At 37.4% G+C, this 22,430-nt stretch overlaps 1 protein-coding gene across 1 annotated transcript in view; it reads right to left on the reverse strand.

The window, feature by feature from the left end:
- Positions 1-2,312: 2,312 nt before the first annotated feature.
- The window catches only part of ccdc18 (coiled-coil domain containing 18), a 36,622-nt gene continuing 16,504 nt past the window's right edge, over positions 2,313-22,430 (reverse strand). Inside the window, exons 18-28 of the mRNA XM_084411238.1 lie at positions 19,296-19,438; positions 17,430-17,593; positions 16,907-17,120; positions 14,448-14,547; positions 14,253-14,369; positions 14,103-14,171; positions 8,485-8,625; positions 7,778-7,915; positions 7,479-7,691; positions 3,003-3,474; positions 2,313-2,699 (exon numbers count right to left, since the gene is read on the reverse strand). Of these exons, the coding sequence (XP_084267364.1) occupies positions 2,692-2,699; positions 3,003-3,474; positions 7,479-7,691; positions 7,778-7,915; positions 8,485-8,625; positions 14,103-14,171; positions 14,253-14,369; positions 14,448-14,547; positions 16,907-17,120; positions 17,430-17,593; positions 19,296-19,438 (1,779 nt within the window). The 3' untranslated portion in view covers positions 2,313-2,691. The remainder of the gene's footprint in view (positions 2,700-3,002; positions 3,475-7,478; positions 7,692-7,777; positions 7,916-8,484; positions 8,626-14,102; positions 14,172-14,252; positions 14,370-14,447; positions 14,548-16,906; positions 17,121-17,429; positions 17,594-19,295; positions 19,439-22,430) is intronic.

Consider the following 22,430-nt stretch of genomic DNA (forward strand, 5'->3'; position numbering starts at 1 on the left):
ACTGTTGCCATGACTGCCATTGGGGACCTCTCAATTGTGATGGTCACGTTAACAAGAGCAAAAGGCTGCAGAGAAGAGGTTTCAAAGACAAAGACAGTAATGATGGGTCCGCTATTGTAACTGGAACACTGGCATTGGCTGCCCTAACTGGAAACCCATCAGACGGTCAGACTGTGGCCTAGTGGTTATTGCAAAGTCTCCGGAAAGAACAGTCCATGCTCACATGGGAGATGCGTGTTTGAGTCCGTAATTGTTACCATATACATAAATGGAAGGTCTGTTTGAAAGCAAAAAAGGACAAGTTAGGAGGAAGTGTTCAGGATGATAAAGCATGTGGAGCTTTGTTTGCAAAGTAAACTTTTCTACATCCTTTTTCTGATGTAGAGTAGATTAGTCTAATTCAATTATGAATCGCATCCTCAAACACACTTTTATGAAGAAGTTAGCATGCTTTTAAAAGGAGTACTTGTTATGGAAATATACATTCAATAAAAAAAAGTAACTAATTACGTTACTTAGGAGTTTTTTTTTCATAGAAAGTATGTTACGTTACTTTTTCTCACCTGGGCTTGCTTGCTTGTTTTTGCTACTAGGCTACTAAAAGTTTATTAAAATAGGATTTAAAATTTCAAGTAAAACTTTGGTAACACTTTATTTTAGTGTCCTGGTTACATGTACTTACTGTGATAACAGTAAATTGTGCATAATTACAAGCAACCAGAGCCGGACAGTAACAGAGTACATTTACTTGAGTACAGTACTTAAGTACAATTTTGAGGGATCTGTACTTTACTCGAGTATCATTTTTGGGGAGTACTCATGACTTTACTCAAGTACATTTGAGAGGCAAATATTGTACTCTTTACTCCGCTACATTTCTATCCATAACCGTGAGTACCCGTCACTTTTTCTTAAAAAAAGGAAAATCTCGGAAACCCTCAATTTGTTGTTTCCCTCTCAAGCATGATTTGATTGTGCAGGCGCCACTGATTGGGACAGCCTATCAGCAATCACCTTCAGCTTTCCGCCAAAGTCAACTCCAGATTTAGATAAGAGACGAAACCATGGATGAAACAATGGATGAAGACGCAGCAGGTCCATCCCGGGAATGTGCCAACCCGTGGCCCCACCTCGCCAGACTATTTCAATTTTCTAAACAAGTTAATGATAGTTTTCGCTTCAAGTATTTGCTGTGTTTACCAATGTAAGCACTGTGGCAGTAGTAATGCAATATTTAGAAAATGTACTCTTGTACTCTTGATACTCAAGTACTTTTAAAAACAAGTACTTCAGTACTTTTACTTAAGTAGACATCTGACTGTAGTACTTTTACTTGTACTTGAGTAAAATTTAGCAAGGGGTATCTGTAATTTTACTCAAGTAATGAAGCTGTGTACTCTGTCTGCCTCTGCAAGCAACTAACCTATTCCGAATCTTAACTCCAAAGCAAGCACATGTTGTTAAGACTGTCAAACCTGTCGCGTGCCGAAAACCAGATGCCCCATTTTGAAAGAACTGAAAGTGTGTGTGTGGTTTCTGCTCTAAACACCACAGAAAGCTACATGCAACAAGATCAAAGTTTTATGCAGACAGAGGAACCAATTCTGTCCTCTCTATCTTTAAGATACACCTCGTACAGCCATTTAATAAACATTGTCATAACATTCTTTATAGATAAGATTACTAAATATGATGTTAAAGAAATGAACTTAAGTATGAGGGGTTTTCTGATGAGAGAGAATAGCGTGAGCGGACTGTTATAAAGTCTTTGACCACATCCTCTTCAAAAGCTAACCAAAGTCTCTTGAATTTATGCGAATGTTGCCTTCTCCAGCAAAATGAGAGAAAACAGAAGCGGCAATGCATTGCTAGTGTTCTTTTAGTTACTTGTGGGTTTTTTTTACCATGCTTTTGCATATTTAATATTTGAAATATCTGCTGGTGATGTCCGGTTTTAGTTTTGTAAGTTCCATTTTATTTGCATGCATTATTGTTCATCTAGTTCTTGACTTCTTTCTAAAGTTAACAGAACAGACACAAAATACCTGTCAGACCTTCTCTGAGCAACAAATACATCACCTCCAGCACTCCCGACATTTACACACTTTACTGGTTATTGTGTCGTTAAACAATGGGCCTGTGTAAATACGTGCATGAGTGCACACATATGTAAATATACACAAATGTATTATTAAAGGGCTACGTGCTGTCATTCAAAACTACCTCACTTCCTGTTGACACACTATAGTGGTCTAAGATTGAAAAAAGATGATTAAAAAAAAGATTGGGTGTTTAAGCATGACAGTGAAGACTTTCAGAATATCTAAAATTTATTATAAATCAATCATTCACATTAGTAATATCATAAATTAGCATTATAAAATCGAAAACTTTGTAACTAAAAAATATATAGCTACATACAAAAACACCACAGAAAGATCATTTCAAGTACAGAGTTGGGACAGGCGTGATCGTGATACCGGAGAAGCTCTAGCTGAACAAAACTCATCCACATCTGAACTGAGGTTAATGCAACATTAAAGCTTCATACAAACACATCTAGTAGGTCAGGGCAAAATGAATGAATCCGCATGTTTTGGATGTTTATGCAGTTATTCTGTAAACACTTCAGGACAATGAATTGTTGGTCTGTTCTCCTGTAAGGACACATGCAGTGTAGCGGCCCCCTCGTTACGTTCCTGTAGGAAAAGTAGAAGATTGTCATGAAACAAATGTGAAATAAATATCTAACTAGTCAAAGGTAGGTGTGTGAAGTGAAAAGTCACGACTTATTCAGACAAGATTAGTTACATGTCTGTGAATTTATTGTGAATTAATTGTCACTGCGAATGTGAACTGTAATGTTAATGCATATAATGAGAGTCAATGGGGTCCAAAACAACATTATACACTTTTCTGTTACGCAAAATAAAGACATTTTGACAGACCTATGTAAAAAAAACACAAAAAAACACTTGCTTATATGCAGTTATGTTACTTGCCTGTATCGTGGATGCTGGTGTCACAGAGGGATTGTTGCTCTTGAAGGGCCAGAGTCTGGTTCACAAACCTCAGCATACCTGACAGAGACTCTAGGTCTGGTTCCTCTGGGTCCAGCATGTACGTGAGTGGATTAAAGGACATGTCTGTAGTGGAGGTGGCCTCATGCGTGCTTAGACCCTGCCAGGCCTGGTCTGGGGAGGGGGGCGGGTGCAGTGCAGCCTGCACACTGGCTTTCAAACTGTCCGAAAGCTCCAGAGAGGCATCAGAGAAGGTGTTGTGCCAGGATGAGAGGCTGGAACGTGCTGAAGAGATTTTGTGGGAGGGGGACGGGGAGCAGTGAAGAATCGAGTCTTTGAGAGGAGGAGAGAGGGGGGGAGGAGTGCTGGGTTTGTGACGAAGTGTGATATTGTGTAGTTCTGAGGCCCTTTCCAAGCTGGAGAGCTTGGCATGAAGACGCGTGATCTCAGACTCCTAAAAAAACAGAGAAAGGACAAGAGTTACTGAAATTCATACATAGCTCTGTTTCAAAACCTAGTGGGACGCCTACCTGTTTTCTTTTGGTTTTTTTTCATTCTTAATGGTTTTTGAAAATGTTTTACAGCCAAATAAAATTTGTATAAAAAAGGGGTGGGAAAAAAGACATACATATACATTCTGTTTTATAGCCTTTGTTCTATTACAGTTTATTGTCGTTTGAATCATTGGCGGAGCTAGGGGGTGGCCGTGGCCACCCTTGGTCTGAGCTTGGCCACCCCTCTCACAACTGCTGTTTCTGTCTCTTTTTTTATTGACAAAAATTGCGTTTTTTTAAAACGCTGAACCGTCTCTTTAAGACCACAAAAAACGTGAGACTTTTCAGACGCACACTCCAACTTCACCACAGCGCCAGGCGCAAGTCAAACGAGTGCGGAAATGTGCAATTGCCGAGTGAGCTTCAGCAGAACATCAGACAGTGATATGCACATAGTAAAATAGAGTCAATCTTTCTCAACTGGTGGGTTGCAAGACCGTTTTGAAGAAGTCAAATAGTGTGCAGGCAACAACAAACGTAATTCTCTTTTTTTTTCTGATGCTACCTTTATTTTAGAAGATGTGTGTGAAAGCTTGTGGCACTTCTGTCATATGCTGAGGAAAGGGCGTTGTCCTTGTTCAGTTGGCTATCTTCGTTAAGATGAGATATTGTCAGGAAAACTAATTAACTTTTCTGTCATACGGCTGACAGCCGTTGTACTGTCCTTGCGCACATCACGCACAAATGCGGCGTGCTGTAGCCGTAGTAGTCGTCGTCAATTAACTCATGTAAGAATCAAAAAGGCGATTAAAGCTGTCAAAACTGCATGCATGTATTTGTTATATATGCGTCACATGTCTCTGTATTAAAATATTCTGCTATGTGAGATCACAATATAAGGTACAAACTGATATGTAATGTTTTAATGTCCAAATAAATGTGAGCACTGTGCATTTGTAGGCCTACTAGACGATAGGCATTCATTTTGCATTCATTTGTAAAGGACAAACAAAAATGGATAATTTTTAAATCCATAAAATAACTAATTTTACATTCTGCCAACATTACATTATGAAAAACATAACATTTTACATCATGTGCTGTTGACTTCCGCCTTGTTCACATCCTTGCACTTGGGGATTCAAAAGAGAACTTTTGTTTACCTTTTTAATTTAGGTATGATAGAACTGTTGCAATTATTTATTTTGACAACTAATATAGAAAGTTAAACTTTTATTTGACAAACTCAGAATTGGTTGAATAGTTCATTGATTATATCAAACGCATTGAAGGTTGAATAATCTTTGGACTACAGTATTTATCTGCATGTTATCTCATCCATGAAGATGCAACAATGTAGAACAAGCTATTGGAGATTTTGAGAACCAGAACCAAGCTAACTGAGCAAGTTGAACTTTAGCTATAGTGTGTGCCCTTTTATTACTATTTAATTCATTTTAATATGAGGTGGTGGATAACAATACATTTTTTTAAAATTCACTCAGCATTCCATGATTCCTAATTCACTATCTCAATTACAATTAAGTACAAATTAACTTTATTCAGTTGTGTAGGCACTAAAACAGTCGCTGGCCCTTGCCTGGCCACCCCTATGAAAAAATCCTGGCTCCGCCACTGGTTTGAATGTTTATATTTCACCAACAAACAGTACTGTTGTTAAAAAGTTGACTTGTTAAAAACTACCTTAAGTGTAATTAAAATGTTTTGTACAACTCAGTTTTAGCTATTTGAGTGTTGATTATTAAATAGGTTTAATTGATTATAATTAATTTATTCTTTGTTTAAAAGGGTGGTATAATGCCCTTTTCACAAGATGTAAAATAAGCTACACTGTGAATAAGCATTCATACCCCAGAGTGTGTATGTGAAGTTTTAGCTAAAAATACCCCACAGATATTTTTATATAGCATGTTAAAATTGTCACTTTTTGAGGGTGAGCAAAAACGCACCGTTTTGTGTCTGTTCCTTTAAATGCAAATGAGCTGCTGCTCCCGGCACAGAGGGCGGAGCTTCAAGAGCTCCAGTCCTTTTACCTCACACAGACATGCACTGAAAATTTCAAAAACTTTTAGCCTTTTATGTTCAAACCGGAGTCAGAAAGATGGAGAGACTCAAGAAGTGACAACATGTAGAAGCAACAGGACATTTCTATATGGTTAGTTGATGAATTTATGTAGCTTATGTGCAGTTATCTTCTAGTCATTGATTAGCATATTCTGTCTTGATAATCTATAAATCGTGTTCCGGGGGCGGGTTTATGTAAATTCTAGGGTTGGTGATGTCACTAACCCGGGAGGAATGTTGTGTAGTCCCAACCAGCCTTAGTCCTTAAAAGCAAATATCTCCCTTTGCTTTGAACTTTGAGCATTGTAACTTTGCAGATGTTGTTTATGCTCAAACAGCAACACTAACTAAAGTTAGAAAAGTGAAATCATAATCACCACCCCTATAAAGTTCCGTATTAATTACAAGGTATTGCTACTGACTTATAAAGCCCTAAACGGCTTAGCTCCAGTCTATTTAACGGATCTTCTATCGCCCTATAATCCATCGCGCTCTTTAAGATCACTAAATTCAAGGCTTTTGGTCATACCTAGGATATCCAGAACCACCAAAGGAGGGAGAGCATTTTCACATTTAGCTCCAAAACTCTGGAATAGCCTTCCTGATACTGTTCGTTGCTCAGACTCGCTCTCCCAGTTTAAAACTAGATTAAAGTCGCATCTCTTCAGCCAGGCATTCATATAATATTTTTAATCTTACAGTTCAAATTACAATCCGGCCTCTAGTTAATAAACGCCAGAGGAGAACTGGCCCCCGACTGAGCCTGGGTTCTCCCAAGGTTTTTTTTTTCTCCATTGGGTCACCTGATGGAGTTTTAGGACACTATTAGGTCACTTGATGGAGTTTTTCGGTTCCTTGCCACTGTTGCCTTTGGCTTGCTCAGTTGGGGATATTCTGGGGATCTAATTTGATTTTATCAATAACTTCCACTAGAAACAAACCTTGTTGTATTATTTTAATTTAATACTGTGAAGCTGCTTTGATACAATCTGTATTGTGAAAAGCGCTATACAAATATACTTGACTTGACTTGACTTGACTTTAATGGCACTTTTCCACTACACAGTACCAGCTCGCCTCGACTCGCCTCGCCTTTGTTTGGTTTTCCACCGTGTAAAAGTTGTACCTGTACCTGCATCCAGGTACTTTTTTTCGTATCACCTCCGGCGAGGTTCTAAGCGAGCTGAGGCGATACTAAAATGTGACGTGTAAACACGGCAGCCTGCTGATTGGTCAGAGAGATTCGTCACTATTCACTGCGTCATCATTGCACGCGCCAGACGGAGTATCCTGAATAAAAAAACAGCAAAAACAAAAACATCCAAAAACAGCATGCACTCGATTTCCTCCATTGTCCTGTGTGTGTGGGTAGCGGGTGTGTGTTGCGTAGAAGATTAAGTCACGGCAGTTTCCTGCGGTGTCGCTATGACGACCAGGTACTATTGCGGAGGTACTGTCTGCAATGGAAAACGGAGCGAAAAGCGAGCCGAGCCGAGCCGAGCCGAGTCGAGTCGGTAATGGAAAAGCGCCATAAGGTTTCGGTTTTCGGCCAAGTGCATCCTGAATTTTTGGTTTCAGCCTAGAATTTCATTTCGGTGCATCCCTAAAAACTGCAATTCCAAATCGTGCAGCCCTAGTGCTGCTTGTACATATACTTTCCTCACACTGTAACTATTGATATTAATTGTTTTTTACAGGTAAAATGTTTGATTTGAGACTGGCCATCGATCCAGTTTGTTTCCCTGCCATCGGCCTGTGATGCTGGGATAGACCCGACATTGGACAAATGGTTTGGAGAATGGATGGATGTGTAATATGGATGTAATATGAAAATGTTGTCTGTGGAGGTTTTGTAAACACCACACGGTGAGTCATGTACCTTGAAAAGCAGGTTCTCATTAGCACTCTGCAGGAGCTGTTCTTTGCTGTGAAGCTCGGCGTGTAGGCGAGCAGAGGCAGATCTGGCCTCCTCGAGCTGGTCCCGGGCCTGTTGCAGCCACTGGCTCAGCTGCTCCTGAGAGTTTCTCAAGCTGCTGGAGATCTGATCCGACACCTTCAGCAGCTGCCCACGCGTCTGCTGCACATCTGAAAGCTGGGAGGCAAAGAGAGAGGGTCAGGTCCAGCAAACCAGCTCAACTGTCCTATGAGAATGAAGACAAACTTTCTGTTTCTCTGAACCTCTTTGTGATGCTCTTCTCTCTGCTGTTCAAGCTCCTGCTGCAGGGCAGTAATGGTGGCCTGGAGTCTGACCTCAGCCTGTGTAGAGCGCTTCTCCATCGCAGACATCTCATCTCGCAGTTGATGAACTTCACTCTCCTACAATAAACAACAACAACAACCCGGTTAAAAGCAGTTCTCTGAGAGAACTCAAGAATCTGAGAGATGTGTCATGAAAAGGGAACTTTCACTTTATCTGCTCATCTAAACAATGTACTTTTTTCTGCAGTAAGTATGCTTTCCTGATACATATTACACATGCACACCTCAAAAAGATGATCGAATATAGGTAAAGGTGTTTACATGCAGAGCGAAATTGAGGTAATGGGCAAAAATCTGGCTGTCGATTGGTTTATTCTAAAAAGCCGACAATGGTTTTACAGGTCTACATGACAACATGCATTGTTGGTTATTAAGCATAATCAAATTAAGAATTTGCATGAAAACGAAAGACAAAATAAACGGTGAAAGGTGAAAAAGCACATAAGGTCAGGAAGTGCCTCCTCGTCGATGCAATTGGCTGATCGCGGTGTCATTCCATCAATGCGAAAATGCCCACAACCGGTTTATAAATTGTACTGAAATTGTTCCACTCGCTTGGAAAACCCCAATGGTCACATCTGAATGGAAATGAACTTGAAATGAGTTTAAAGTTGCAGATGTTTCACCTTCTGACGTGCTTGCTGGGTGATTTGATCTATCTGTCTGTTCAGAGAGTCACAGCGTGTCTGTGCCCCCTGTAACTCCTGCAACGTCTTCTGGAGCTGCTCACGATACACACGCAGCTGCTGGCCATGCTCCAGAGCACCCTGATACACACACAATAAAAATGAGACTTTTAAGTCTTACTCATTAACCTTTCAGTGCTCTTTAGATCATATGTAAACAGGCTTTTCATATATTAGATTACTTTCAGAAAAAAAGTATCAGTTCTAGGATTGATAACATTATTGTTTATCAGAATGACATGGCACCCATGATAAAATAAGATGAAATAACTGATCTTGTTAGAGTTGTTTAACATTGTTAGTGTTACACAACCAAGTTAGTATTGTTTAATTTCTGTATAGCAAGAGTTTAATGTTGTAACCTTGTTACTTCTGTTTATTTAACATTTCCTTATTCACATTTCCCCCCCACAGACTTGTGTGGCTCAGATGGGCTGCACACCATGATACAGGTATTCAGAGGGTTGATATTGTGATACTAAAGGTCAAATGGTCTTAAAATTGCACAATTGTATTGAACTGGAGAGAATAACTTACATTATTAAGGGCAGGATAGTATTAATTATTTATGCTTATATCAGGGTTTAAAAATGGAAGAAAAAAGAATCAATCGGTTCACTCTAAGCAGAATCAGTATTTTAACGTTTCTGTTAACATTCCTTCTATAATCATTAATATTCCGAAAACAGTTTGATTACTTTATGCAAGAACTTCAATAAACAACCAAGTTAGTATTGTTTAATTCAAGAACTTGAATAAACATCGTAACTCCAGTGTATCCTCAAACTGTCTGCAAACCTCATACAGTAGCTCCACACGCCTCAATCGTGAATGAAGTCCTGCACGCATTTTGGAAACTTTGTCTACTTGTTTGGGTAAATAAAGAACTGGTTGTTTGAATAAGAACTGTGTTTTCTTTACTCCTGTAAAGGCTAATGTTTATGTATTTGAGGAGCAAAGAGAGTCTTAAGTTCACACCAAGAACGATAACTGTAAAGATAACTATATTAGCTTCCACACCAGCGGACGATATCGTTCTGTTTATTCTATGCGCGTGTTTGTCTGTAACTTTAAATGCTCAAGCTTGTTATAGAAAGATGGATTCTGAATGGCTGTCAGTGTTTTTATCGTCAGCTGGATAAAATCATCCTGAAAGTGATTCCAAAGATATATCGTTTCTCTGTGTTGTTATCGTTATAGCTGTGGTGTGACTGTGAACTCTGCTATTCTTTAATACTGAGATTGTTTTTTAGAACTATATCTTTATCGTTATCTTTATAGTTATTGTCCTTGGTGTGAACGGGCCATCAGTCTAGTATTTGTCATCTAGTCATAGCCAATACCGCCTGTGGATAGCACTTCATTTTTTGTAACACAAGAGTTTGGCCAAATGTATTAAACGACAGGAAAAACTGAGCACCCACATTGCTACAAAAAACTTTGCAACCAGTACGATGATGAAAACGTAATGCGATGCACTTATTACAGAACGATAAAATAACGTTATTAACCAGTTAAAGGTAATTTAAAATAAGCATTCTATTCAGAACGATTGAACGATTTTGATTTCCTGTAAAAATTTCGGTCGTTTCCGGTTTACGTTTTCATTCCTTGAACTGGTTCAGAGCCCTGGCTGTTATATTTGAAAATATTTATGTCCTAGCCATTGTATAACTACTTCAAGGCCCTTGTAATTTATGGATGCTGAGAAAGGGGGCAGTGTGGAGGATGGGAAGGCAGTTAAAATATGTGTAAATTGTGTTCTTTGGAGAATTTCCTGTCATTTTTCATATTTTTTTTTAATATAATATGGTTAAAAAATTTGATTGGACAATTGCTGCTGTGCCTTTGGGAAATACTACTATATCCTTCCTTTCACTTTCATTCAATATAGAGTAAACAAAATGAAAAAATAAAATGTCTGAACAAAAATATACAAAGCTACAATAAAAAACAAATAAAACATTTTATAAAATAAGAAAAAAATATCTTGCATAAAGGAAATAATGCTTATTTTAGATTGTTTGCATGGTAACAAATGTATTGACAATTAAGCATATTATCCCCCAGAATTATTATCATCAAAATAATGCATCTGGACATTTTTTGGTCATCTCATATTCAAATTCAAATTCATTTATAAAGCACTAAATAAAACAACAAAGTTGACCATAGTGCTGTACAAGCAGTAAAACAATGATCAGACAAAAAACAAATAAAAGAAAATGCATATCCATATATCTAAATAAGTAGTATAAACATCATAAAACAGTCAAAAAACATATTATAAAAAGGAAATAAATGACACTAGCACCCTTCACACTTATATTGATCGAACGCTATCATAAAAAAAAATGTTTTCAGATGGCTTTTAAACTGACCGAGTGTAGGAAGGTCCCTGATGTATAAAGGTAAACTGTTCCATAATTTAGGGGCGGTTGACCGCAAAAGCGCGATCCCCTCTAGACTTCATCTTAGACCGAGGAACAACAAGACGTGGTCTCATTGACTTTTGTTCCTGGATTAGATCAGCAATATAAGATGGGGCTAAACCATGTAGAGATTTAAATACAAATAACAAAATTTTAAAATGAATCCTAAAAGTGACAGGCAACCAATGTAATGATTTTAACACCGGAGTAATATGATCGAATTTGCAAGTGCTTGTAAGCAATCTTGCAGCCGCATTCTGGACCATCTGCAGTCTATCTAAAACTTTATTTTGAGTCGCAATAGTCTAATCTCGAAGTGATAAATGCATGAATTATTTTTTCCAGATCTTTCTGGGATAAAAAAGGCTTAATTTTGGAAATCATCCTCAATTTAAAGAAGCTCGTTCTAACGATTTCATTTATCTGGTTGTCAAATTTAAGTGCACTATCACAAATCATCCCCAGATTTTTTACATGATGTTTTCTAAACAGGCTCAGAGGACCCAGCTCAGTTTCAACTGCATTATCAACAGGGACGTGCACAGGGGGGTTGCTCAGGTTGCCCGGGCAACTGCCCATATGCCCTTCTCGACTCACGTTGCCCTTCCGAGGGGGAAAATAAATAAATAAAGATTTTCACGTAGGCCTAGATAAAAAAAAAAAAAAAAAAATCGCAAAGCCTCATTCACTTTCATTCGGGCACCGAAAGTGAAAGTCAGTAGGAGAAGGGCTAACTCTGTTTACGTGGCTGCAGCGCTGCACGCGACCGGTGTAACACGCAATCATACTACAAATCATGCGTAGTTGCCCAGTTACCATAAGTACCATCAGAACTAAATACGAGCAAGAAGCACAACTGAATGTACGGGAAGCCAAAAGGTTAAAAAAGATTGTATTTTTTCCCGAAATTTAAGCTTTTTTTTTATTTTTTATTTTTTTTATTAGAAGCGAGTTTTTCCCCATCTGTCAATTCAATCCAGATTATTTCTTTTCAAATTTAAAACAATAAAATAAAAAAATAAAATAAAAAATAAAAACAAACAATATGAGGAACTCTTTTTCTCATGTGTATTTTGGTGACATTTACATATTGTTAATACATTTTGTATACTGTTTACAAAGTTATAAACCTGTCATCTCGTTTTGCAATCTTTATAAATAATAATAAGACCATAATATGAGGCATTGAGTTTGGACATAAACACGGTCAGATAAGGCAATTTGTATGGGCAAAGGGGGGGGGGGGGGGGGGGGGGGGTGCTGCTGCCCTTTTTCAGGTCAGAACAACTGCCCCTCAAAATTCCTGTGCACGTCCCTGATTATCAAGGTCGGAGGGACCAAAAATAATCAATTCTGTTTTCGATTCATTAAGGCTCAAGAAATTTGTAGACATCCATGCCTTAACTTCATTTAGACATGCCGACAATCTTTCTATGGCAGTGGAGTCATTTGACTTAAGTGGTATATACAGCTGAGTATCGTCTGCGTAACAGTGGAATGACACACTGTATTTACGCAAGATTGAACCCAAAGGAAGCATATAAAAAGAAAAGAGAAGTGGTGCTAAGACGGACCCGTGTGGAAGGCCATATGATAAAGGTGATGAAACTGATGTGCACTCACCCATACAAACAGAGAATCGTCTATTTAAGAGATAGGACTTAAACCAATTTAAGGCATTTCCAGAAATGCCTACACATGTTTCAAGCCGGGAAATAAGAATATTGTGGTCAACCGTGTCGAACGCTGCTGTGAGATCCAACAGCAGAAGAACAGTCACATTCCCTTGATCGGTTGCCAAAAAGATATCATTAAAAACCTTCAATAACACTGTTTCTGTGCTATGGTGCTTCTTAAAACCCGACTGAAGTACTTCACCGATATGATTTTCATCGGTAAATGACTCCAGTTGAATCAGAACACATTCCTCTAAGATCTTTGCCAGAAATGGAAGTTTTGAGATAGGTCTATAATTGCAAAGAACGCTCTTATCCAGATTTTCTTTTTTCAACAAAGGCTGAACTACAGCATGTTTACAATACTCGGGAACAATCCCTGAAAGTAAGCTTTTATTTATTATAGAAACCATATATGGGCCAACCGATTCAATGGTTTGCTTTAACAGAGGTGTCGGAACAATGTCTTGAGGAGCAGATGTAGACTTCAGCTTAAAAACAATATTGTTAAAAGTAGAGATAGAAATAGGCTCAAATTGCGATAAATTAGCAATGATTTCTAGTGCATTCGAAGGCACAAATGTACACTGCTGTATATTATTCCGAACCTCTGATATGCGATCGACAAAGAAGTGTAAAAAACGTTCACATAGATCAATAGACAAAACAGCAGGTGCCTCTAATTTAGGATTCAAAACAGAATCAATTGTTGAGAAAAGAACTCTCGGATTTTGGCGATTTTTCTCAATAACATTTGCGAAAAAGCTCGTCCTAGCAGATTTTACAGCCCGTTGAAATTTAGACAACGAATCTTTCAACATTTCATAAGAGATTTGCAGCTTATCTTTCTTCCATTTCCGTTCACATCTTCTACATTCCCTTCTTAGGGACCTAATTTGTCCATTTAACCATGGAGTTGGTTTGTGCTTTCTATGCACCTGCCTTAGAGGTGCTACCTGATCAAGTGTGTCCAAACAAACAGAATTAAAAATGTTAACCGACGACTCCACGCTAAGACGGGGTGATAGGAGGTCCGTTTTTATATCCTGCATAGAGTCCATAAATTTTTTATTGAAATCCCCATGATATTGTCATTGTCATTCTGTAATAGTATTTGTTTTACTATTTGTAGCAGAAAGAATGTATTTTAAATAAGCATAAATTAATGGCAGCACACTACGTATTATATAATTTACATTTTAATTTAAATATGATTATTTTATCATGATTTTTGCATTTCAGTAATGAAAATTGGGGATGGAGGTGCTTATTTGTCATGAAAATAAAATTCAATGCCTTAATCATCCTAAAATAATCCTCATTGTTTTTAAGATTAAGCTAAATGAAATGTTCAGATATTGATTTTGGGGTAAAAAAAAAATGACCCAGACAGGATTTGTGAGATTTAACACTTTCCCTAAAATAATTCAAGCATGTGCTTGTGCCGTACCCTCTCAACGTCCTCCTTAACCTGCAGCTGTGATTTCAGCATCTCCACCCTCTCCGTCAGGAACTGCATCTGTCCAGAGAGCAGCGGGACCTCATCAGTTCATTTTATGTCCATTAATAAACCTTTCAACGGTCACTCTCAATGACTCACCTGCTGGTCTTTCTCCCTTAACTCATTCTGGCTCTTCTCCAGAGCTTCCTGTAAATACTCCACCTTCTTCTCCATCTCCAGCTTGTGCTCCTTAATGGCCACATCCAGCTGTCCCAACTCAAGAGAGAACACAGTGCTTTAGTAGAGTGGAGACGTGGCTGTAAGGGATATTTTGCTCATGTCTGTGTGTGGTACCAGCTGCGCTCTCTGCTGTAGCTCCCCCTGTCTCTCTTTCAGAGCAGTGTCCAGATCCAGCACCTCATTGTTCCTCTCCTCCAGCTCCCTCTGACTCTCTCTGGAAACACATCCAATGATGGAGAAAATTATTATTATTATTATTTTTTTTCTAGGTTAACATACTTTTTCCTATCCCATATGCAAAGACTATAGCTATAACTATAAATATGCAAGTATCTGTTTGAGCAATCTGTCTGACCAGACAGGACTTACTGTTTATTTGACTATTCGCTGATGGGGAGATTGTTTGACGAATCTGTATGTAAATGGTAATTTTATCAGTTGCTTTTAGTGTAGAAAACACTCTTCACTTTTAACTTGTGCCATTGCTAAAAGTATAGATGTGCAACACGTTAATGAGGATTTGAATTTGTTCTATGAGGTAAAAAATAATAATAATAAAATGTATTTTGCAACCCTGTTAACAAACCAACAGTCACAGACACCGGAAACCACTGCTAATAGACCTTTTTCAGATCAGCGCCATGACAGGTATGAGAGTGAGCCTGTAATGGATAGACTTACTGTGTTTTCAAAGGGATCCGCTGTAAAAAGCCGTATAAAGCTCCTAGATCACTTATAATTTTACACAGATCATATTGTCTGGGTTTTATGGTCTACTGTAATTTCTCAGAAACATTATTTTTGCATTGTTTCGTCAGCAGAACAATCCACAAACACATTTAATAGCAGTACAACCCATTGAAGAGATGCATGTCTATCCCTCACAGCCTCGCTTTCATTCCTGTTAAAAATCAAAGATGGCGCTGCTGTGAATAAGGTCTATGTAAACAGAATTTACGACGTGACTGAGTACACATTTAGTTCTGTTTTCAGTCCAATATGTAACATGGGGAACATAGGACAATACAGTTCATAAACGTATGACAAAAAAAAAAACATGATCGTACAAAATCATATGTGGTACGAGTTGCAGGGATGTTTCCTGTGCTTATTATATGTAAAGTTTTATATTAATAAAGAAACCACTTGATTTTTGTAGATTTTGTCTAAGCAGATGAGGTGTGTGGCACTGGCACCTTTCAACAACATTAATATTCATGATGACAAATTCACAGTCACTACTGTTTTTCCTTCTATGGCTTGACTGAAAATGTTGGGGGTGGGGCCGAGTTGTGAAAGTGTGTGTTTGTTATGATCATGATGATTTGATGAAAACCTTATCAGTGATCATTCTAAAAACAATGTTGTTCTGAATAACGGAACAAGTGTTTGAGTTTTCTTCCTCTGGTTATTACAGACATATGCGGTCATGAGAAAAAAAAAAAGAAGAAAAAAAACCAAGAGCAAAAATGTGTTACATGTCACGTACACTACCGTTCAAAAGTATGGGGTCAGTATGAAGTCTCTCCTGCTCACCAAGGCTGCATTTATTTGATCAAAATACAGTAAAAACAGAAATATTGTAAAATATTTTTCGATATCTTCTCCATTTCAATATATTTTAAAATATAATTTAATCCTGTAATGACAAAGCTGAATTTTCAGCATCATTACTCCAGTCTTCAGTGTCACATGATCCTTCAGAAATCATTCTAACATGCTGATTTGCTGCTCAAAAAACCATTTCTGATTATTATCAATGTTGAAAACCGTTGAGCTGGTGTTGAGCTTTTTGTGGAAAGTGATCAAAGTTTTTCAGGATTCTCAAAAAAAAATAATCTTTTTGAAAACCAAACTTCTGAATGGTAGTATATAAAATATAATTTTACAAAGATTCACATTTACAACACTTTTTTACAAAGATTAAAGAAAAACTAGAGAACTTAGTTAAATCTAAAGTAAACCAATGAATGCTGTTTATCACATTATAATACATAAATAACACTGATTAGTAAAAACAAAAACAATAAAATGTAAATTATAACAATGCTCATATTTACAATTAAAATAATATAATTAGACAATTAATATATCAGAGCACCATAATGTGGTTTGTATTTTTGTATTCAAAGTGCATGTACTAGATTTATACATATAAACATTTATGAAGTGTTGGAAATTGGGTTTAGGAGATAAAAGGAAACTGGAATGACTTTATACGTCTCTACTGAGACAGATTAAATATCAGGAAGGAAGAATGAAAGAAAAGCCACCAAAACCGGATATAACCAGCAGCAGGTATTTACAAGGAAATATTTGTCCTTTTGTGCATCCCATATGGTATGCACAAAGTGGTATGAAGGTGATTTAAAAAACATGTGTTTTGAGGCCTTTGGAGATCCATAATAATCTATTTCAGAGGCATTCAAATAACAACAGAAAGTGCTCAATTCAGGTTGTCCTCAGCCAAACATGAGTAAGGGTGTAAGAAACCTCAGAGGTGCTCATTATCCAGTGATGGACAGACTGCTGTGATTTCCCAGCAGTCAGAGCGAAGAGGTGGAGCAGCTCACCTGAGCTCAGCAGCCAGTTTATCAATGGCTGCTTGCCGCTGGTCTGACGTCAGCTGTGTCCGCTGTAGCACGTCTCTCAGCTCCTGCAGGTGGTCCAGGGTGTCTGTCAGCTCGCCACGCACCTCCTGCAACTGCCCTTCCATCAACTGCGCCCGCTGCAGCGAGTTCCTCCTGTCCGTCTCACTGCGGTGGAGCTTCTCTTCAAGGTCCATAACTGGGACACATAAGCAAGAAAACATAAGACTATTATTCAACTATCCAGTCATCTTCCTCAGAGTCGTATAGAATAGAATAAAACAGAACAGAATACAATAGAATTATGGATGCCCCTTTGTGGGGTTCAAACAGCAAACTTAGGGTGAGCATTTCTCAAAGTGAGGTCTGCAAAACCCCAGGTGTCCGTAGAGGGTCTGTTGACATGTGGACCGTACAAAAGAGACCAATCACTTTTCCAAAGGCGCAGATAAACTCAAGCATAAAAGTGTATGCCTGTTATTTGTTGTTGGTCACTGGAGCTGCATACCCATTTCGCTCTTCTTATCCAGCAAGCCTCTGGTCTCCTTGAGTGTCTCCTCCATCTGATTGAGCTGAGACGCTTTCGTGTTGCTGTCTCTCCTCAGACGCAACAGCTCCAGCTCCATGTCTGACAGCTCCACTCGACACTTGCTCATCTCTGAACTCAGTTGCCTGAAAAACAAACACAGCTTAACATTACTATCTTTTCCTCAGTGCTTTTACCAATGTCCGAATACTGTCAGGACAAAACTGGCCTTAGAAAGAATAGAAAATCAAGCAATACAAATCCTAGTGGTCTAGTTTAGTGGTCTTATGTGATCAGCCAATATGCGAAGGGCGTTCTTCCTCAGTGAAGATAGTTCACGGTTAGCAGTATATATACAGGAGGAGTGCAGCAGGAGTGTCTACAGACACAAAGGCTCTGAAGCCATAAAGCAGTCATAAGATCATCTCAAGGGACACCCTCGGGACAAGACACATGACCTACTTTTGTGGTGCCTAGAAAAAGCAATATCCTAATCAGAATATCTCTGGATGTATTCTCAGATGACATTCCTGCACAGGATTTCATCACTCTGTCTACTAGAAGACTACTGTCTTACCATTTGAATGAGATTCAACTTTGTTGCACATCAGGATATTATTGTTGCATCATCAATTTTTACTGGACATAAACATAGAGCTGAACAATTAATCAATAAATAGTTATATTGTAATTATTTAATCGATGTGCGCAGCTGACATATGCTATGTCACACTCCATCACTGCTTGAGGTAGCCTATTAGAATACAGTTTAAATGCCACCAAAATTCAAGATGTTGAGACCAAAAAATGCCTTTGTATGAGAGTGTCTTTTTGTCCCTAATATCAGCATCATTACAAATGTTTGTTCAACTGTGGAAAAGCAACAAATGAATATTAAGTGACTTACATTTTTGGGTCTGTTCATTTTTCATTTTTTGATTTAATATTGAAAGTAGAAAAATGAGAAAACGGTGCATTTATTAGTAAAAAAAACCGATTGATTTTAGGTTTTTAGGTTCAGGGGTAGAAAATGGATAAACGGCTTGAATATTTGATTTCCACATGTGGGCGGGCATTAAACGCCTCTTTCCGCTGATTGGTCAACCAAAGATCAACCCGTGCCACTTTCAGTTCTTCCACAGTTCCGTGCAACAGACTATCAACCAACTATCAAAATCACAGACCTTTTTGACACAATTTTGTCTGTTTTTGCTATATTTCACCAAAAATTGTTCCAAACAAAGCCAGAGCAGAACCATTGTGCGTCTCTGTTAAAACACACAGTGATGTTTTGTTACTGAAATGATTCATTGCCTCATTCATTAAAACAGTGATTTGCGCCACCTATTAGCATTTTCACTACATTTTAGAAATATATCTATATCATTTCATTTTTTATAAAAAAATTCAATATCATTTTTTAACCTCATAGCATTATTTATGCCATTGTAATTGCAGTGTAAATGCATTCATGCCACCTCTGAGTATTAAACAGTCTGTGTAATATATATCTATATTTAGATGAAGCTTATGTGCCAATTCTGCAGTGCAAAAATGGATTGTGTTGATACTGATTTCATTTTATTGGCAACAGCCTATAGTGTCTCATTATTTGAACTAAATTTCTTGAATGCATTTAAGAATTTGACAAAAGTTAATGCAAACATCGAAAAAAGTTAGAAAAGAACTATGTATAAAAGGTAAAAATACCACTGGAAACCAATCAGGACTGCTGTGAACAAACCAGCATACAGAAAATGTTAAGAATATGAAAATCTTTGGGAGTCAGCTGCCCATGACAGGCCTAAATCAGGTAAATGAAGGAAGTGAATTGGCAGGTGGTCTCACGTTATGGAGCCGGAGAGCTCGGCAGCCTGCCTGTCCTTCTTCTGCACCTCCTGGGTGACCTCCTCCACTTCTCTCTCCCTTCTCCTCAGAGCCTGAGACAAGGCAGTGCGCTCCTTCTCCAAATCTTGTTCCAGCTGGGACACCTGTGGGTGATCAGTAGATGTTATTCCACTATCTGTACAGATGAGTCTTTCAGGCAGTAAGGTCATGAGATTATGGTCTAACATGTTTTCGCTTTTTCTAACTCTAGCTGAATTCTAGTTAACCGAGCCATGGCCTGTACCTGGGTAACAGTCCTGGGTTTGCACAGATAGAACAGCGTTTATAGTGGGGAAGTGTATCATAACTGGGCAATTCTTCAATTGCTGTGGCAAATGGTGTTACCCTAATTTTCAACAGTTAAAGTGAACTTTAAAAACCAATAAATTATAAAATGTTTGCATATTTGTATTCTGTGGAAATGTTATCTATATTTTTTAAATCAGCATGTTCCCGCCATACCTCAAAGAATTAGATGTATATGTAATTTTTAAAACAAATAAAATAGTTATATTGTGATTTAGACTTAAACGAGAACAATTTAATTAAATTGTTTAAAAATAATAAACATTTTACTATATTTTAAGACAAAGTTGTGTCCCCCAACTTCATCTCTGTGGTGTTACTGTCCATTTAAGAAAAGAGGGAACTGTATTTGGACTATCCTGTGTGTAAAGGTCATTGCAGGTGGTGGTTGTTCAAAGGGGTGCATGGTCAGTTGAATCTCTCTTATTAATTTTCATACATTTTGCTGACAGTTTCATGTGTCTGTGGTGTAACTCTACTAACTTACAGATTTTTAAAAAAAATTAAAAAAGAAATACAATCTAATTAATATTTCTAAAATGTCCCCAGACATTGAAAACATCATGATGACAGCCTCCATTTTACAAAAGATTCTAGATTTGTGCCAATTTGTCTGTGGTGTTACCGTCTTTCATTGCAACACCACAACTCCACAGACAATATACAACCAGAAATGTTCCATTTTTATAAAAAAAAAACAAAAAAAAAAACAAACAAACATAGAATGTTCTTAAGGACATTCCTTTATAGACAACATAGAGTTCTGGACCTTGTTGTAAGCCTATGGTGTTATATTATGTCTGTCAGTCTGTGGACAAAATGCATCTGAAATTTCTTTCTTTCAGAGCCATTTAATCTTTTCATTTAAAGTTGAAACCTTAAAGTGATTTTAAACCTTTAGAAGAAACATTATAAAGGTACCAAAGACCATTTTCCATGTCTTATATAATATCTAAATACCAGAAAGAAGCCATAGCAAATGACAGTTTGCTAAATTATTTAAAAAAAACTTTATATATATATATATATATATATATATATATATATATATATATATACACACTGTTAAACATTATACAGACCTATGGTCTGTGAATGAGAAAAAGTTATTACATTTTGAGCTATATTTTTATTTTTACATTTGATGTGATTATAAAATGTTCAATGAATAGTTTATGAGACCAAAAACGTGTTTTAAAAAATGAGTCAACTTTGACTTTAAAGTTCAATTACTCGTTTGAAGGTTCAGTACAAAGAGTTTTCTAATGGAAAAGAAGCTAGCTTTGTGCTGGAGAAGAACAACCCTGAGGCACAGCTACATATATCTTCACACACATGAATGACTCCATTATTCATTGATCAGACATTAATAAGGACAACATTTAACAATCACACCGATCAGGACAATGAATACTAAATATGCAAAAATGATCAGACAGAAGTGAATATTATGTTTGATGTGATGTGTGATCAGTTACTCCAATCAGAAGTAATGGTATAGTTTCATGTTTCTCACAGTAAACAGTGTCTGCTAGTCAGGCTATATGCGATGTCTGACCTAAATGTGAAGCCTATCAATGTGACCTAAATCTGAAGGGTTGTTTTGTGTAATATCAAATAGCTCACTCTCTATTTATTTCCTATGCAAAATGCAAACCCAGACGTATGGATAGTCACACATACTGTTACAAAATTAAAACATAAAACATACAATAATTTTATAATAATTAATGATAAAATGTATTACTTACTACCCAAATTTAGGCACAAAAAGCCTAATTCAAAAGAAAAAATGAATCTAAACTGGACCAAAGCCTGATATGTGATGCATTAGGGTTAGTCAGCTCTAAGTAAACAGCTATATTGGAAAGCAATTGAACTATGGCAAAACTTTCTCAAGATAAGGGTGTATGTTTGCATACCTAATCAATTAATTTTAATTACTTTTACAGTCGTTTGTGATTACAGGTTAAAAATGTAAGAATCATTCTTGTTTAGACCAACTTATTAATTTATCATACAGACCGAACTGTGAGCTAGCTCATTAAGAACTGAAAACATTTGACTCAAAAGAACAATTTGCACACAAATTAGACTCTCCCCAAGAGCAATGTGTAGTTGATTAAATATTTCACAGGAGAGCATCATAAATGTATATATTTAAATATTATCAACATGGTATCAACATGGTATTGAGCTGTGCACCCTGTATGAGAATATTGTTAAGTCCCTCCTTGTTTCGAGCAGGCCCCTGTATAAGACACACAGATTGTACAAAGTCAAGCCAGGCTGGAATGGCTATGTGGAAGAGATACATGCTGAGGCAAGAAGGGCCTTTAAAGCATGGGATGAGTCAGGCAGACATAAACACGGTTCCTTATTCGAATACAAGAAACAGGCAAATGCAAAGTTTAAATATGCTCTACGTTTCATTAAGAGGAAGGAAAATACAATGAGGTCGGACTCTCTGGCAAGGAAGCTGCAATATAATAGTCCTACTGATTTCTGGAAAGAAATCAAAAGAATGAATAATTGTAAAACATCGTTACCAACGAATATTGATGGTGTCAACGGCTCGGAAGAAATTACTCACTTGTGGCAGAAACATTACTATGAGCTGTTTAACTGTGTTAAAAGTAAGTCTTTTACAATGGGTGACATTGACAGTAATGAAGATGCAACTGTTCTACTTCAAGAAATATATGATGCAATTATGATGCTAAAAGATAATAAGGCATGCGGTATGGATGAGATATTTGCGGAGCATTTAAAATTTGCAAGTAGAAAACT

Source organism: Rutilus rutilus, assembly GCF_951802725.1.
Source record: "Rutilus rutilus genome assembly, chromosome: 6".
In the NCBI taxonomy this organism is placed as follows: Eukaryota; Metazoa; Chordata; class Actinopteri; order Cypriniformes; family Leuciscidae; genus Rutilus; species Rutilus rutilus.